The sequence below is a fragment of the Adiantum capillus-veneris genome, chromosome 25 (assembly GCF_014529385.1).
Source record: "Adiantum capillus-veneris isolate H3 chromosome 25, ASM1452938v2, whole genome shotgun sequence".
Lineage (NCBI taxonomy): Eukaryota > Viridiplantae > Streptophyta > Polypodiopsida > Polypodiales > Pteridaceae > Adiantum > Adiantum capillus-veneris.
Window position 1 is genome coordinate 58,660,072 of NC_140955.1, and position 17,360 is coordinate 58,677,431.

The 17,360-nt window shown below is 48.6% G+C and overlaps 1 protein-coding gene across 3 annotated transcripts in view; it reads right to left on the bottom strand.

The window, feature by feature from the left end:
- Positions 1-248: 248 nt before the first annotated feature.
- MAG1 (Calcineurin-like metallo-phosphoesterase superfamily protein) overlaps positions 249-17,360 on the bottom strand; it is a 46,594-nt gene continuing 29,482 nt past the window's right edge. The window contains exons 3-4 of one of the 3 annotated variants that reach the window (XM_086499679.1): positions 2,655-2,970; positions 249-583 (exon numbers count right to left, since the gene is read on the bottom strand). In XM_086499679.1, the coding sequence (XP_086355805.1) occupies positions 2,677-2,970 (294 nt within the window). In that variant the 3' untranslated portion in view covers positions 249-583; positions 2,655-2,676. Of the gene's footprint in view, positions 631-2,441; positions 2,971-17,360 lie in introns of those variants that run through there. The other 2 variants (XM_086499678.1, XM_086499677.1) reach the window with 2 other exon arrangements.

Sequence of the window (17,360 nt, forward strand, 5' to 3'; positions counted from 1 at the left end):
ATTATGGTGGAGGGAGACACTCGGTTTTATATGCCTACCATTTATTGAGGATAAATATTACTCGTTATGGTGAGGGAGACACTTGGTTTTAAGGTGTGTCAATACAAATTAAACTAGTTGGTAGTGCATAGTTGCTCCCATTGTCAAATTATTGTTAATAGTGGTGGGTAGTTCTTGCTATTTGTGCAGAAGGCATGTCATCACATAGCCATATTGACACGTGTGGTCAAAACCTATTCTGAGAACGTGAGAAAACAACTCAAAAGTCTCACTTTTATCAGCACAACTTACAAATTCTTATGAGTGCTTTAGAAGAGCAATAAATCAAGGGTGAATATACATAGTCATTGTGTGGTTGGCAGCTTGTGGGCTACCAAATCAAACATGGAAGGATTGTGATGTGTCTCCACAAATAGAAGTCCTAGCTGATTAACATGAGTGGAGAAGAAGGTTTCATGCAATGATGATTAAATGCATCAATAGAGTCAATACCAAAGCATCATTTTTTGCGCCATAGCTGCATTGATTTGTACATGTGCCTTCCTTGCGATGTAGAGCTTCTGCGCACATTACCTCCTCACATCTGTTGAGCCATCCTTCCATAAGAATGTTGCATATGAGGAAGGCATCCTTCAAAACCACAACATACACATTCACAACCGCTTATTTATATGCACAAATCACATCCTTCTACCCACAAGCCTTCAACACAAGAAGTATTGGTCGAGGAAAACAATGCCCAATGTCAACTAACACTAGAAAGAATTCAGATTTTGCTCTTCTTATTCATATAAAGAAGAAGAAGAAGAAGAAGAGAATTTTAATGTCGTAGGAAACTATCCAAAGAGACCTTAAAGATCTATCTGACGAGGAGAGCTGAACTCAAAACATGTTATTCAAGAGGGAAATGGCATAACCAATCCACCACACTTGGGTGATTAACCCATTTTCCTCTTCTTATTAGCGCACACCCCCCCCCCCCCCCCCCCCCCCCCCCCCCCCCCCCCCCCGAGAAAAAGAGAATTTTAACGTCATAGGAAACTATCCCAAGAGACCTTAAATATCTATCCAACAAAAGGAGTGTTGAACTCAGACTTGTCATTCAAGAGGGAAATGGCATAACCAGTCAACCACACTTGGGTGATAGAAAGGTTTTCCTCTTTACATTACCGCACACACACCCACACCCGAGAAGAAGGGAGAGAGAGAGAGAGATAGAGAGACTATACTTTTTAAACACCAAAAAAAATGCTTGCAATGCTAATGGAAAAGAAGACAAATCAAGCCCATGTAAGAAGGCAAGGCGTTAATTGGAAGCAAAATGCAAGGTGAGCAAGCAAGTGTCATGCAGACAAGATGAAGGGGGGCGTGCTTTGAGGGTTCACAGAGAGAGAGAGAGAGAGAGAGAGAGAGAGAGAGAGAGAATCTGCAAAAACATGTACATCTATTTATGGCACTTTCTATATCTTCTTCTCTCCATCAAAGGCGCTGGTCGCCTATTCTACAACCAACCACCTGCTACAGCAGGTCCTTCACTGGCGAAATGTGCGCCCCAATGTTCCGTGCGCTGAGGTGGCAGGCTAGCGCAAGCTTTTGAATTCCAGCTGCTGATGGGTCAAGCTCCCAGAGCCTTTGACAGCCGGGAATGGGCCCTGGTCGACCCATTCCGCAACAAGCTCCCGGTTGCCGCCAGTCGCCTGACCTGCAGAATAGGCCTCCTAGGGTCCATTCGCTATACCATGAACCCCCAAGAGAGATAATTGTTGTACCCCCTAGACTTACTCTAAGAACAGGCAAAGCGCAAATGAAGTATGATTGCCACAGGATCACTACACTTGCCTTGCTTTCCATTGCGTATGACGAGGGACGTGTGCTAATTAATATTAAGCCCCTAAACATTCCCAAAAAGCGTGCACATGAACTTTACGCATTGGGATTTCATCAGAGCCTCATCATCAATTATGAATAGAGTCTTTCTGCAGCACAGGCAGGCACAATGCTTTCCCATAGCCCACTATTCTTATCATATGGATGGTTACCATGACAAACAAAGCATAGACAGCTACTTGAGGACGATCAACACGAAGTCCAAGTTTCTTGAAAACTTGTTTGGACAGCATTTTGTTCATCACTAACGTGTCGCATGTACTCGTCTTCGATACTTGCAAGCTGAAGGTATGAATAATGAACGTCTGCCCAAAGTACACTCTGCTGTAGTCTATGAGCTCGTGCTAACAATGCACACACAAAGAGAGAGAGAGAGAGAGAGAGAGAGAGAGAGAGAGAGAGACCATTATTACGACAATTGCAACTGTCGTACATTGAAATGGAACGACTTGTTTCACCAAGACTTAAAATGATCTGGTCAATTCTGGTGTACATTGGGATGGAGAGCATTGGAGACGCTCTTTTTGTCAAGACTCAAGAGCAAAGTACGCTGCTTGGCTCTCTCTCTCTCTCTCTCTCTCTCTCTCTCTCTCTCTCTCTCTCTCTCTCTCTCTCTCTCTCTCACACACACACACACACACACACACACGCACGCACGCATGCACGGACACCCAAAAATCTGCACAAAAAATGTCCAGCACATAGCCAAAGAAAAAGCTGCTACAGCCCATTACTTATTGAATGTGCCAAAAGTGGAATACGCTAACCTATTGTATAGTAACAGACCACCTAATTGACTGGTTGTGCCTTCTTGAAGTCAATTTTGTCCACCTTCACTTCACCTTCAATAAGCTCATACACATAGACCACCACACGCAGCCCATCAATGTCCATCAAGACAAAGCTCGGATTCACGTTGGACGTGATGCTGCTGTAAGCACCTGTGCCAGACCCAGGGTTGATGATAACCCCTCCCTCGTGTTTGTACGCTTTGAATTGATGAGTGTGTCCGGTGATGAGAATATCGACATCTAGCTGGCGCTGAAGCATGGCAAGAGAATCAAGATCTCCCCATGGGATAACCTTCACAAACACCAGAGAAGTGTTAATATAAAGTATGAAGCGCATGTGGCACGAAGTGAACTTTACATCAATATTTCTGAAGATGATTACAATTTTCTTCGATGTGACATGTATATAACTGAGCGCCCATCGACACACATGCAAAACATGAGTATTAATTAAATAATTGGCCTGAGCAAGGCAACAACATCACCACACATACTTCCCTCCTCTTGATTCAATAATGAATAAATGTACATAAGTTTGACAAACATAACGCTCGCTGCTGTAGCATCCCCCGCCCTCGCTGCCTCAGCCTCCCCCTTGCGCGCAGCCTCAGCCCGCCCCCCTGCGCGCTGCTCCTGCCCGCTGCCCCCCGCCGCTGCCTAGCCCCGCCTAACGCCGCCCGCTGCCCCCCCCCCCCCCCCCCCTTTTTTGCTCACAAGAGTCTGTCCCCACGGCCTATTGGGAGCTTCGCGTCCTTCCCGTCTTCTTCGACTCAGCAGTAGACACAGATGGAGGCTCCAGCTCCGCCACAGAGGGACTCTACCGAAGTCCCCCTGGCCCGACCCCGCTGAGCCCACCATTCGACTTGCTCTTTCACTGACAGAGCAAGCGAGCCTAGCCGCAGAGGTAGAGCGCTTGCAGGCGACTTCTGTCATCTGCAAGATTCTCGGTACCCGACCTAGCAGAGAAGAGCTGCGTGACCTTCTCCACGCTCGCCTACTTGCAGAGGTAGGCAAGATCTTGGACGTACAGATACTTGGACGAGGCTACTATCAGATCGAGTTTGAGACCTCTGAGATGGCGTCCAAGGTCATCGCCATGAGTCCATTGACCATCCCAGCAGCTCAAGCCCACTTTCGACAGTGGAGACATGGTTTTGACCCTGCTTCGGATGTTCTGGTAGAGGAGGCAGACATCCCCATCTCCGTCTGCTTTCCTAGTTTGCGGAGGGAGTACTTACCACTTTTGTCCAGGATAGGCTCAGCGATCGGGACTGTCCTGAAGACACCTCGCACGGTAGCCTCAGTAGCTGCCAAGGCAGCCGGCATTCCCTCAGTTCGCATTCTGGTTAGGGACACTCACACGCTCCCGAAGGTCATTCTTTTGCCTCGGGTGAGTAGGGGTTTGGTTTAGACAGAGCGTGCAATATTCGGGTCTTCCGAACCAGTGCTTCATTTGTCAACAGATGGGCCATCTTGCGAAGGCTTGTCCACGGAGGAGGCCTCGACCTACACCACAGACTCAACCCCAGCCTGCAAGGGCTGGCCAGCAGCCACACAGGCAGAGACACAGTGCACACAAGCAAAGCCTCCCTCCGAGCCTGGGGCTCCAGCGGAGGAGGGATGGAGGCAAGTCCGTGGTCAACGACAACAGAGGCCACAGCGACAGCCTGGCACTCAGAGTGGTCCTCAGGCGCATGCCCAATAGCAGTGGGTTCCCACGGGGAACCATTTCGGTCCTCTTGAGCAGGATGAGGTCCCTACTCCAGCCCCCACCTCAGCTTCACCCTCGACAACCCCTCCCCCCCCCCAAGAGTTTCCCCCCTCCTTATCCTCCTTCCCCTCGCCTCCTGCTCCCGCCGCTCCCCCCCTCCTCCCTCTACCTCTGCCCCCTTGGCCCTTCTTCTCCACCTCTTACCCCTACTCCTACTCCCCCCCCTCCCGCTCCAGTTCCGCAATCGACCCAGGGGGCAGGGCCATCTCCGACTGCTAGGAGATCTCTTGGCAGCGCCTTTGCCACGAGTCGCTTGGCGGGAGAGGGACAGCCTTTCTTGTGACCCCCTCTACAGGTACAGACGTCTCCTTTTGCAGCTATCCCTCGTGATCTGACGAGCATCGACCTGCGGCGCCGATGGGACTTCTTCGACTACGACTTCACTCGTTTTCTCGGCGACCCATCAGCAGACCATGAGGCAGCCTGCTTCAGGGTCCATGTTCTGTTCCTTGCAGCTAGGGGGATAGAGGCCTTGGACTCAGCGGTTGGCTTCTCTTTTCCCCTTTGCGGTAGGGACCAGACTGAGTGCACTCTCGACTCAATGTTGGGGTGGTTACACACACAGGTCCTAGAGTTCTCTCACCACATGGGAGAACTAGAAGTTAGAGACATGCTTCGGACTTTGTGGCCACTGGCCAAGTTTGCGGTGACCCCTCCAGATACAACACGATGTAGACACATTGTGGTCTACTTCTTTGCCGATGCACAGTGCTTGCCATGCTATGTACACATCCATGAGGACTCCTGGACATAGGAGGTTGCTTTACGGACGGCTCGCTCTACTTGGGCTTGGGTCGGGCACTCGTTGCAGTCACGCCTATCTAGAGGATGCTCGGATGCGGATTACTCCCCATCCAAGCCAGCCTCGAAGATAGCACGTTTAGCTGCTGCGACAGCATCTGTTCTCTCTCGCTCCCCATGAGGATTGTCTCATGGAATGTGCAGGAACTTGGTGGGCCTCAGTTTCAGCTTCAACGGGGCCAACTGTGTCAGGAGCTTCAGCGCTGCCTTGTGGGAGGAGAGATTGATCTCCTTATGCTTCAGGAGCACCATCTTTGTGAGAGCCGCATTAGACGTTGTGGTCAGCTCTTGCGTGGACGATATGATACTTTTTGGTCAGCTGCTTTTGGACCTGGAGGCATCCAGGGTGGGGAATGTATGACTATTGCGGATTCTTTGCAGCAAGCCATTGTGGGCAGAGGGATTATTGTGCCAGGCAGGGCTCAGTGGATTACTATGCAGGTTCAGGGTTGCCTTGTGGGCTTCCTGAACATCTATGCGCCCAATGTGGCGAGTGCACGAGCAGAGTTTTGGTCACAGATAGTTTAGGCTCTGCCGCAGGCAGAACACTGGCTCATAGGGGGGGGACTTCAACATGTTGGAGGACCCTTCTGGCAGGATTGGTAGTAGCCATGCTACTGTGCATGGAGTTGAGCTGGCAGCTTCAGAGAGGTTTTGTATGACTCTGAGGGTCTCGGATGTGTGGCAGCACTCTAGTTTTGTGAGGTCCCTCAGACAGCCTTGCCTTCTCTCATTCGGACCACAGAGTGGGAGGAGTGAATCTATCGCGGATAGATCGCTTCTACAATAGTGACCACTTCAGTGACTTGGAAGGGATAGTTCGCATTCTGGCAAGGACTTCCTTCTCGGACCATGCACCAGTGATCCTCACAGTGGCAGACAGGCAGAGGAGGGGGAGCACGATGCTTCGCATCCCAGAGAGGGTCTTGCTGGACTCTGCACTCAGAGAGCGAGTAGAGGCTCTCTAGGCAAAGAGCTTGGACAGGCAAGATTCTCTTGCTGACAGAGTGGCCTCAGGACTAGCTCAAATTAGTCGTTTCTTTCTCCAGGAGTCTTTGGCTCTCCGGGCTGTAGCGAGAGAGGAGCAGCAGCGTCTCAGATGGGGCATTGCTTCGTTGCAGAGGATGCAGGAGCAGCATCCAGACAGTCCTTGGTTGGAGGAGCAGCTTCAGCAGGCTCGCCAGGAGCTTGTTAGCACAGAGGAGCAGCGACATGAGTTTGCTTTCCATCGACAGGCATCTCAGTGGAAGCAGGTGGGCGACAGAGTGACTAGAGCTTTCTTCGAGGCAGTGGGACCTCGGCATTTGCATGCCAAGGTTAGTCAGTTGAGGAGGCCAGACGGGTCAGTTGCTTCTGAGCCCGAGGATATGCATGCAGTTGCTACTGACTTGTACCGTGAGTTACTTCTGCAGAGCCTCAGTCAGAGCGTCAAGATGCATGCAGTGAGCAAGTGTGGGCTCAGATACCTTGCCTTGTGACTGAGGAGATGCGTCAGCGGCTTGAGCTGCCACTTCAGCTTGAGGAGCTGCACACGGCTCTTAGTGCCCTCCCCCGTGGTAGCTATCCAGGTGAGGATGGGTTGACTCCCAGTTTTTTCTTGGAGTACTGGGACTTGCTTGGCCCAGATCTCTGGAGTGCCTTTCAGTATATCTTGCACACAGGAGTGATGCCTGACAGCATGAGTGAGGGTCTGATTTACCTCATTCCCAAGGAGGGTGGCTCCTTACATGAGATTCGACAGTGGCGCCCCATCACCATCCTCAACTCAACCTACAAAATTATTGCCAAGGCTCTGAGTTTGAGGATCCAGCCACTTCTTGAGAGCCTTATACATGGGACTCAGTCAGGTTTTGTCAAGGAGCGCAGTATCCTTGACAACATCTTTACTTTTTGGGAGGCTTTTGCCCTAGCGCGGCTACGTGGTGAGGACCTCGTGATTCTTCCTCTCGATTTTGAGAAGGCATACGACAGAGTTGACGGGGACTTTCTAGAGGGCACTCTACGCAGGATGGGCTTCTCAGATGCTTGGATCAGAGGAGTGTCAGCTTTGTACAGATAGGCACACAGTCAGGTACTTTTGGCAGGAGGTAGAGGTGATCGCTTCATGCTCACACGTTCGGTCAGACAGGGCTGTCCTCTTGCCCCATTCCTCTTTCTATTCTATGCTGAGGCGATGAGAAGGTTTTTTTTAACTGGCCTGTACAACGTAGAGGGCGGTACTATTTCAATTACCTATTAACTTTACACAGAGCACTGAGAAGGGAAGAGAACACAGTTGCGTCCAACGACTAGAATGTCACTGCGCACACGAGACCGACACCCTGTAGGCCCCAAAGACTGGCGCCCCTTTCGGTATTTCTTTATTCAAATTAAGGTAGACGATCTGACCACTTAGCACAAGCTTTCACAAAGCTGTCCAAACCTGGCGAGGGCTGAAAACGCAGGTTTTCGACCTGATTTTGGCAACATAGCGGCGCAAAAACCCCTGTAGGTCAAAAGCACCTGTCTAGGACGGATTCCCTCGCTATCTGGAAGCTTTCTGGTGAGCTGTCACAGAAATTCAGCGGGCTGTAATTCCCTGTTTTTCACTGCCGGGTGCCCAAAAGCCTGTACACGCATCCCGAGGCTCTCACGAGGCTCCCCCGGGGTTCCCTTGCAGTTTAGGTGTGAAACCCTAAACCTGCAGCCTGTAATTCGCTGTTTCGGATCGTTTTTAGCAGAGCGAACACGCCTACGCGTGTCCCAAGGGCTCATGCACGCAATGGGACAGTTCCCCTGTGAATTGGACGAGTTTTCACACGAGAAAACTCTCCGAACTCGCAATCTTTCGCGATGGAACTGTGCGTACCTGTGGGGGATTAGCAATTAGCTAATCCGGTTCCTATTCAGAAGGCTCTTGCCTTGGCAAACGCGCATAAACCCCAGAACTGTACATGTTCATCTGAGTAGCCCAACTAGTGGGGCATTACCATATGTGCCAAAGGGGAGAGAGAGAGATGCACGAGAGCAAGTCATCGCGCTACATGAGACAGAAGAGAAGGCAAGCTTTCCATTAAAGCTGTAGACCTGCACCCACTACTCACACACACACACTGTAGGTCACTTGTGAGTAAAAAATCAGCCCCCTCTCTCTCTTGGGCGCCTCCTCTAGCTGAGGTGTCCTGCAGGCAGCTCTCCTCCTGCCAAGTGTCCAGTTTGCCCCTTTGAGTTAATTCTCTAGTTCCCACTGACTTATAAAGTTGTAAGTGACTTTCCGAGTGGCCCAGACTTCGTTTCGCTGGCACAGGCTTCCATACTCATCAGAATTCAATGCTAACTGGAAAAACCAGTCCCAGACTGACCGACCCAGACTCCCGATGTGAGAAACCTATTCGGCCGCAGCCGTTTCACATTGGCCATGCAATGTCCACTTGCACCTTTTCAAGGGTCTCGGGGAAACAAGTAAAAATAAAAATAAATAAAAATATCTAGTACTTATTTATTGAAGGCAACAAGAAAAATACACCTCCTGGTGACACACCCCACCCTTGAAATACTGCAAGCGACCTCGCTTGCATGCCAATAATACATGCGGTATCTCCTAGTATCACATATATTCTATGATGGGAGTCCAAGATATACATGCTTCCGGAAATGTAGCATTGGACGATTAAACAATCCCACGAACCTGGCTATGACACATATATCAAGCATAGAAGCCTTCTAGTGTACTCTGAAGCACAAACTTCTCTAGCTAAATTCTGTATGGAAAGAGTAGATACAATTGCTTAACTACTCTCTTGAGCATCATGAACCATGCTCTTGCCTTGCTCCAAAAAGGCTACATCAAGTCACTGTGGGTTCCATCTGAAAGGCTTCAAGATACAATTGCAATAGCTGAGGTGAATCAGGCAATTCAGACTCTTCCATCCATTTGGCATCCAACGATGGATAGTTCTTGAACTTCACCAAATAGCGTCTTGCAACTTTTCCTCTAACCTTTCTTTCCTTATGTGCCAATATCTGTTCAGGAACAAGGATCTCATCCAATTCTTCCACTTCGGGTTGTTCCTCATCAAGCATATTCTCTGGCACATTACCAACAAAGGGTCTTAGAAGGCTGACATGAAAAGCATTATGTATTTTTCAACCTTCTGGTAGCTTTAACCTGTAAGCTACATCGCTGATCTTTTCTGAAATCTGAAAAGGACCATAATATCACATACTGAGCTTAGGAAACAAGTGTTCCTTGCCTTTCCTTTTCCTTAACCTAGCCTTTTCCAAGCGCAAAAGCACCCAATCACCAAGTGAGAATACAAGTTCACAACGGTGACGATCAACAGCTTTCTTTTGCTTAGCCTGAGTCTTCTCAAGAGCAATCTTTATCTTCCTGTATGTTTCATCCATATCTTGCACATACTTGTCTACCTTAAATATCTTGTCCTTAATCTGCAAAATGAGCGGGACTTTCTTCCCTCCTTCCACTATCTCAAATGATGCCTTACCTGTTGACATATGCACAGTGTTATTGTAAGCATATTCAACCAATGGAAGGTGGTGTTCCCAAGTTGCCTTGTGCTCTGACACATAACATTTGAGCAGGTCCAAGACAGTAGAATTTGCCTCTTCTGACAATCCATCAGTTTGCGGATGAAACGAAGAAGAGAACTTTAGCGTAGTACCCATGTTCTCAAACAATGCCTTCCAGAAAAGACTCGTCATACGTGGATCCCTGTCACTGACAATTGATTGAGGCATGCCGTGATATTTAAAGATATTGCTCATGAATATCTTGACCATGTGTTCTGGCTTTATCTTCTTCCTCACATGAATGAAATGGACATGCTTACTGAACCTACAAATGATAGTCCAAATCCCATCATTGCCCGTTTGCGTCCTTGGAAGATCAAAGATAAAGTCCATTGCTATGCTTTCCCAAGGCCTATCTGGGATCGGCAATGGCTGCAACAATCCCAGTTGCTTTTGTCTGTCAAATTTGACTTTTTGGCATACTAAGCATGATCTTACAAATGTGTCAACATCTTGACGCAAAGCTGGCCAATAGAAGAATGCCTCAACCCCTTTCACTGTCGCATCAATTCCACGATGCCCAGCATAAGGTGGAGCATGATTTGGCCGTAACTGTTTAGTAACGCATAACTTTCCATGCATCATGAGAAAGTCATTCTTAAGCATATAGTGCTCATGATGTTGCCCATCAACAAGCTGGTCATAGATCCTTGCAAAATCTGAATCTTCAGCATATTGTGTCTTCATTTCGTCTAGTTCACAATGGTACGGAATTGACACTGCTGAAAGTTGGGGCTTTCGTGACAACGCATTAGCCACCACGTTCTTTTTCCCTTGCACATGCACAATCTGAAAATGGAACATTGACAAGATGTTTGCCCATCGCATGTGCTTCTCAGACAACTTTGTCTATGTGAGAAAATATCGCAAGGTTTGATGATCCATTTGGACAACAAAATCAGCCCCTAGCAGATAGTGTTTCCAACTAGTGAGAGCATGAATTACTGCCAGCAATTCTTTCTCATAGACTTGCAAGTTCCTTTCAGTCTTCAAAAGAATTCTGCTCTCATATGCGACTACTCAGCCATTCTACATTAGAACTGCACCAAGACTATGGCCACACGCATCACACTGAACCACAAATGGTTTCGAAAGATCTGGCAAAATGATTACCGGATCTGTAGTCAGCTTCGCTTCTCTTTCAAGTGTTTGAACGCTAAAATTTCCTTGGCTCTCCACTTGAAAGTAACTCCTTTTCCTTGTAGTGCATGGAGTGGAGAAGCAACCTCAGCAAATTTCGGATGAACCTCTTGTAGTAGGAACATAAGCCTAAAAAGCTTTGAATGTCATGTACGCACTTCAAGTCTGGCCATGACCTAATTGCTTCCACTTTAGCGGGATCCATGCGTACCCCATCCTTTGAAACAATGTGCCCAAGGAAGTGAATCTCTTGCAAAAAGAATTCACTCTTCTTCGCATCAATGAGTGGCCTGTTCTTACGTAACTCATTGAAAATTGCAGTCAAGTGATCCCTATGCTCCTGTTCAGACTTCGAATAGACAATCATGTCATCAAAGAAGGTACCCACGAAGTTTCTATGTGGTCTAAAAATTATGTCCATCATTCTATTAAACGTGGCAAGAGCATTTGTGAGACCAAATGGCATGACTAGAAACTCATAGAGACCAAATGTTGTCTTGAACGCAGTCTTATGGACATCTTCTAGCCTAATGCGTATCTGATGGTAGCCACTCTTTAGGTCTATCCTTGTAAACAATGACGCTCCCTCAAGCCGATCAAAATGTCATCTATCCTCGGTATGGGGAACCTGTTCTTGATGGTATTTTTATTCAAGGCGCGATAGTCAATGCACATGCGCCATGAACCATCCTTCTTCTGCACTAAGAGTACAGGCGAACCAACAGGGGATGAACTGGGCTGAATCAGCCCCTTCTCTAAAAGCTCGTTGACCTGACTCATAATCTCTTTCTGCTGGGCTGCACTAACCCTGTATGGTGGTCTATTCGGTGGACTAGAACCTGGCACAAGATCTATGGTATGATCCTCAGGTCTCTCAGGAGGTAACTCCCCTGGCAAAGAGTCCGAAAAACAATCACTGAAACCACTCAAAAAAGTTGACCTGTCTTTATCTAAGGTAGACAAATTAGATACAACTTGAGGTACTTCTTTTGCAAAGATCAAGTACGCATAAAGATGATTCTTTATTACAGATGAAATAGCAGAAGCAAAAACAACTGGAACAGACTCGCCTTTAAGCTTTACATCAAGGACATGAGTCTTTCCTCTATGTACAAGGGTAATCTTTTTGTTGTAAGTATCCACCATAGCATGTAGCCTGTAACACCATGGGATACCCAGTAACACATCGCAGCCCTCAAGTGGCATATTATGAAACTCTTCCGCATCCACATATCTCTGAATGTGCATACGAAGCTTCCCCAAAATGGGAGTAACGGGCTCTGAATGACCTGGGCATGCCAAACCTGCTTCCCTTGTCATACCCATCTCCTCTGCACGAATGCCCAACTTTGATGCCAATTCTGGTGATATGAAATTTGCACGGGCTCCTGGATCAAAGAAAACCAGCACTATCTGGTCTCTAACTTTGCCCCAAGCTCTGCACAGCTTCGTGGCATCTGTGTTTGGCTGGTCTCCAACCAAATCTGGAACAAGTCCTGCACTTGGCTTTGGCTTCTTCCCTTTATGGTCTGACTTGTCATCCTTATCCTATGACTTCTTCTGTGGGCATTCATTTGCAAAATGTCCTTCCTGTTCACAAATGTAGCATTTCTTGGCCTCCCTAAGAGCTTTCCGTTCTTCAAAAGTTTTGCCAGAAAAATGCCTCTTTTGTCCTTGATCCTCGTCCCGAAGAAGACTTAATCTGCTTCTTGGACGTATCACCTTCTTCAGTGGAGGGCTTCTTTGTGGGAGGCTCAGAAGGCTTTGCTACGACATTGCCCTTGGCTGAAAACTGTTTGCCTTGGGACCCTTTCTTGTGGCTATTAAATCCATCGGAATCTCCCTTCGACAGATTGCTGGCCACTCTTGCATTCTCTATCAACTGAAACATATTCATGACAGTAGTCTTTGTGCAGTAGTCCCTGATTTTCTTGGGCAATCCGCAACAGTACTTCTCAATCTGTTCTGACAATGGCACAAACCTGTAAGAGGTGACTGGCAACAGTGCGGCCCAAAACTATTTATTGTACTCTTCCAGATTCGCACACTATTTAGCATTCAACTCGTGCCATTATGTCATCACATCCACTTCAAAAGTGTTTGTCAACCATGCAGGCGCAAAAAGCTGTTTGAATTGGACCCACGTTGTTGGGGCTTGACCGTGGTTAAACAATGCGGTCCACCATTGAAGCGCATTCCCTTTCAAGAAAGTGGCAGCCTTGCATATCTTTGAAGATTCCGTGAAGTTTCCTCCAGCATAAGCTGCATCGAACTGCTGTATGAAGGTCAAAGCCTTCAATTGATCCTCAGTTCCTCTGAAAGTTTCAAACTTCACTCCCTACCCACCTTCCTTGTAATCATTAAGCTGACTCAAAGGAGCCACATTATCATAAGCAAGTGCCTGTAACAGTGGTGCTCCATGATTTTTCATTCCAGCACTCACATCAACTGTTTTACCTGTCATATCTGCATTTTGTACGTATGGCTGCGAAAAACCAGCCATACCAAATTGTGTCCGAGCACCCTGAAAACCTGGTTGGACACCCATGTTCGCGTACATAGGGTTACCCATGCATGTTTGCATTGTCCCGAACACATTCCCTGGCATATAACCTGTGGAAGGTCCAGCCATAGCTTGAAACACTGAACCACCTCCAAAATAACCAGGATAAGTATTAGGTAATGGAAGGGTCTGACGCATAGCGTGTTCATTACTCCCTTGACCATTCACAAACGGTTCCTGTCCAGCTAAAGCAAGTTGCTTTGGATCATTGGACACCGCTAGTTGCTCAACCACATGGGCTTTCGCACGAGCATCATGAGTCCTCTGCACATTGGAAATCTCTTTTTCCTGCAACGGCTCAGTCATGCCATGTGTAGGAGGCTGAAAACCCTGTGTCGGAGCCTATAAGAACTCCTGCATCCTTGGGTTGTTAGCCAACTGCTAAAACATGTCCATGCAGCAACGCAGTTGAGTTCTAAACAACCTGTCCTCTTCTTGAAGAGTTGAAGGAACTTTCTCCGTGCCATGTGAGGAAGATCCCTCTTCAGGTACTTGGTCTCTCTTCTCTGCCATCACAACAAGCTCTGTGTTGCTTTCACCCACAACAATCCACGTTGCACTTTTTGAAGAAAAAGTGACTATCCCGTCGATGGAACCATTTAACCGGCCTGTACAACGTAGAGGGCGGTACTATTTCAATTACCTGTTAACTTTACACAGAGCAGTGAGAAGGGAAGAGAACACAGTTGCGTCCAGCCACTAGAATGTCACTGCGCACACGAGACGACACCCTGTAGGCCCCAAAGACTGGCACCCCTTTCGGTTTCTTTATTCAAATTAAGGTAGACGATCCGACCACTTAGCACAAGCTTTCACAAAGCTGTCCAAACCTGGCGAGGGCTGAAAATGCAGGTTTTCGACCTGATTTTGGTAGCATAACAACGCAAAAAATCCTGTAGGTCAAAAGCACCTGTCTAGGACGGATTCCCTCGCTATCTGGAAGCTTTCTGGTGAGCTGTCACAGAAATTCAGCGGGCTGTAATTCCCTGTTTTTCACTGCCAGGTGCCCAAAAGCCTGTACACGCATCCCAAGGCTCTCACGAGGCTCCCCCGGGGTTCCCTTGCAGTTTAGGTGTGAAACCCTAAACCTGCAGAAAAACACAGCAGGCTGTAATTCGCTGTTTCCGATCGTTTTCAGCGGAGCGAACACGCCTACGCGTGTCCCAAGGGCTCCCGCACGCAATGGGATAGTTCCCCTGTGAATTGGACGAGTTTTCACGCGAGAAAACTCTCCGAACTCGCAATCTTTCGCGATGGAACTATGCGTACCTGTGGGGGATTAGGAATTAGCTAATCCGGTTCCTGTTCAGAAGGCTCTTGCCTTGGCAAACGCGCATAAACCCCCAGAACTGTACATGTTCATCTGAGTAGCCCAACTAGTGGGGCATTATACCATATGTGCCAAAGGGGGGAGAGAGATGCACGAGAGCAAGTCATCGTGCTACATGAGACAGAGGAGAAGGCAAGCTTTCCATTAAAGCTGTAGACCTACACCCACTACTCACACCATAGTAACAAGGAATGGCCATTTTCAGGTCCCCCTTCCTCGTTCCCATCCCAATTTCCCGTTCCGAATCCCCGTTCCGTGTTTCATACGTGAGTATTCGAAACAGGGAATGGCATTTCATGCATGTTGCCGTTCCCCGTTCCCCGTTCCCCATTCTGATTTCCCCTTCCTGGTAACTATGACTCACACACACACACTGTAGGTCACTTGTGAGTAAAAAATCAGTCCCCCTCTCTCTCTTAGGCGCCTCCTCTAGCTGAGGTGTCCTGCAGGCAGCTCTCCTCCTGCCAAGTGTCCAGTTTGCCCCTTTTGAGTTAATTTCTAGTTCCCACTGACTTATAAAGTTGTAAGTGACTTTCCGAGTGGCCCAGACTTCGTTTGGCGGGCACAGGCTTCCATACTCATCAGAATTCAGTGCTAACTGGCCCGACCAGTCCCAAACTGACCGACCAAGACTCCCAATGTGAGAAACCTATTCGGCCGCAACCGTTTCACACTGGCCATGCAATGTCCACTTGCACCTTTTCAAGGGTCCCGAGGAAAGAAGTAAAAATAAAAATAAATAAAAATATCTAGTACTTATTTATTGAAGGCAACAGGAAAAATACACCTCTTGGTGACATTTTTGGTGTCGCAGCAGGTTGGTCTACGGGGCTTAGCACTCCCTATTCGGGGGGATGAGCTACTGGACGTTGAGTTTGCTGACGACTCAGCCTTGTACCTAGATGGCCAGGAGGCCAACCTTCACAGGTGTGAGCAACTTTGGAGACCTCCTGTTGTGCATCTGGCGCACTGATTAACTGGAGAAAGATAGTGGCTTTCTCGGTTGGTAGTGCTCCCGTGCTCGATTGGATGCCAGGAGATGGTTTTAGGTGGATTCCCCCAGGGACTGCAGTTCGGTACTTGGCTGTCAAGTTGGTTTGGACTTGTCTCCCGAGCAGCAGATTGCTCCCCCCTCCTGTCTATCAAGAGAAAGTTGTTACACTGGAGCTCAGCACGACTTTATTTCGCTGGCAAAGTAGTAGTGGCCAACCAGGTGTTGTTGGCGACTATGTGGTACATCACTTCTTGCTGGATCTTCTCGAGTTCTTGTATCAGCCAGGTAGAGAGGCTGATCGGGAACTTCCTTTGGTCAGGACGTGAGACTCAGATAGCCCGAGCCAAAATGGCTTGGCAGGTCATCACTCTTCCTTGTTCACAGGGAGGGCTTGGGATCATTGACCCAGCACAACAGAGCAGAGCCCTTCTTGGGAAGTTCATAGTCAGAGGACTTCTTCCAGGTGAGGAGCCCTGGAAGGAGTTCTTGCTACAGCGGCTTCGTGCTAGGGTGCCTCAAGCTGGAGGCCCCTGGCGACCTTCGACCAGATGGATCTTCATAGAGATGCACAGAGTTGGTTTGAGCAGGAGACTGGAGGGCTTCGCTGTGAGTTTGCTTCGATCTTGGGATCACTTGCGGCAAGGCCTGGAGCAGCGACAGCCTACTTACACGAAGGAGCGCCTACGACAGCCCCTTGTTTGGAACCCCATGGTTAGCACTCAGAGAGGCCACTTGGTTGGTAGTCGGCCTCATGTTTCCTGGGGTCCCATGGCAACGGGTCCAGCGCGCTCTTTAGATGACTGGTTAGAGTTTTCACGCTTGTCAGAGGAGTTGAAGGGTTTCCAGCTACAGGGCATGAGAGGGGTGTAGAGCATGTGCCGGGACATCTCAGAGGCAGTTCCAACTGAGTGGCTCACACCTCTCGAGCCAGTAGCAACCAGGTGGATGGGAGCCTTCACACGACTGGAGATTCTCATCTCAATCCGGGTCTGCTCAGAGACTATTCCATCCCTTTTTTTCGAGTTGCAAGGTGAGGGACGCTTACGGTGAGTTGCAGTAGAGGCCCCGCAGGTGGCAGAGTGTTGTTTTCAAAGGATCCGAGTGGTGGGCATTTGTGGGAGGACTTGTGTCACCGATCCTGACCCAGCAGCTCTTGAGATTGGACACTGGAGACTATGGGCTTGGGAGTGCTGTCCACCGGCACGAGTACAATGGGATTCTGGAGAGTGGCTTTGGAGGGACCCTTTCTCTTCTGCAAACCACCCAGGTGTCCCATTCTTTCAGTACACTGTTCGACTAAGACGTCACATACTAGCAGCACAGAGAGAGGCCCGCCCCGCTGCAGCACCTCATTGGTAGGAGGAGGGTCTAACAGCTGAGTTCTTAGCAGTCTTCTGAGAGAGGTTGTGGGATTCTAGACAGCCAAGGCGAGTCAGCTTGTTTCAGTGGCTGGTCGCACACAGAGCTACAGCAGCTAGGAGCTGGCTAGTGCATGGTGGTCTCTCGACCACATG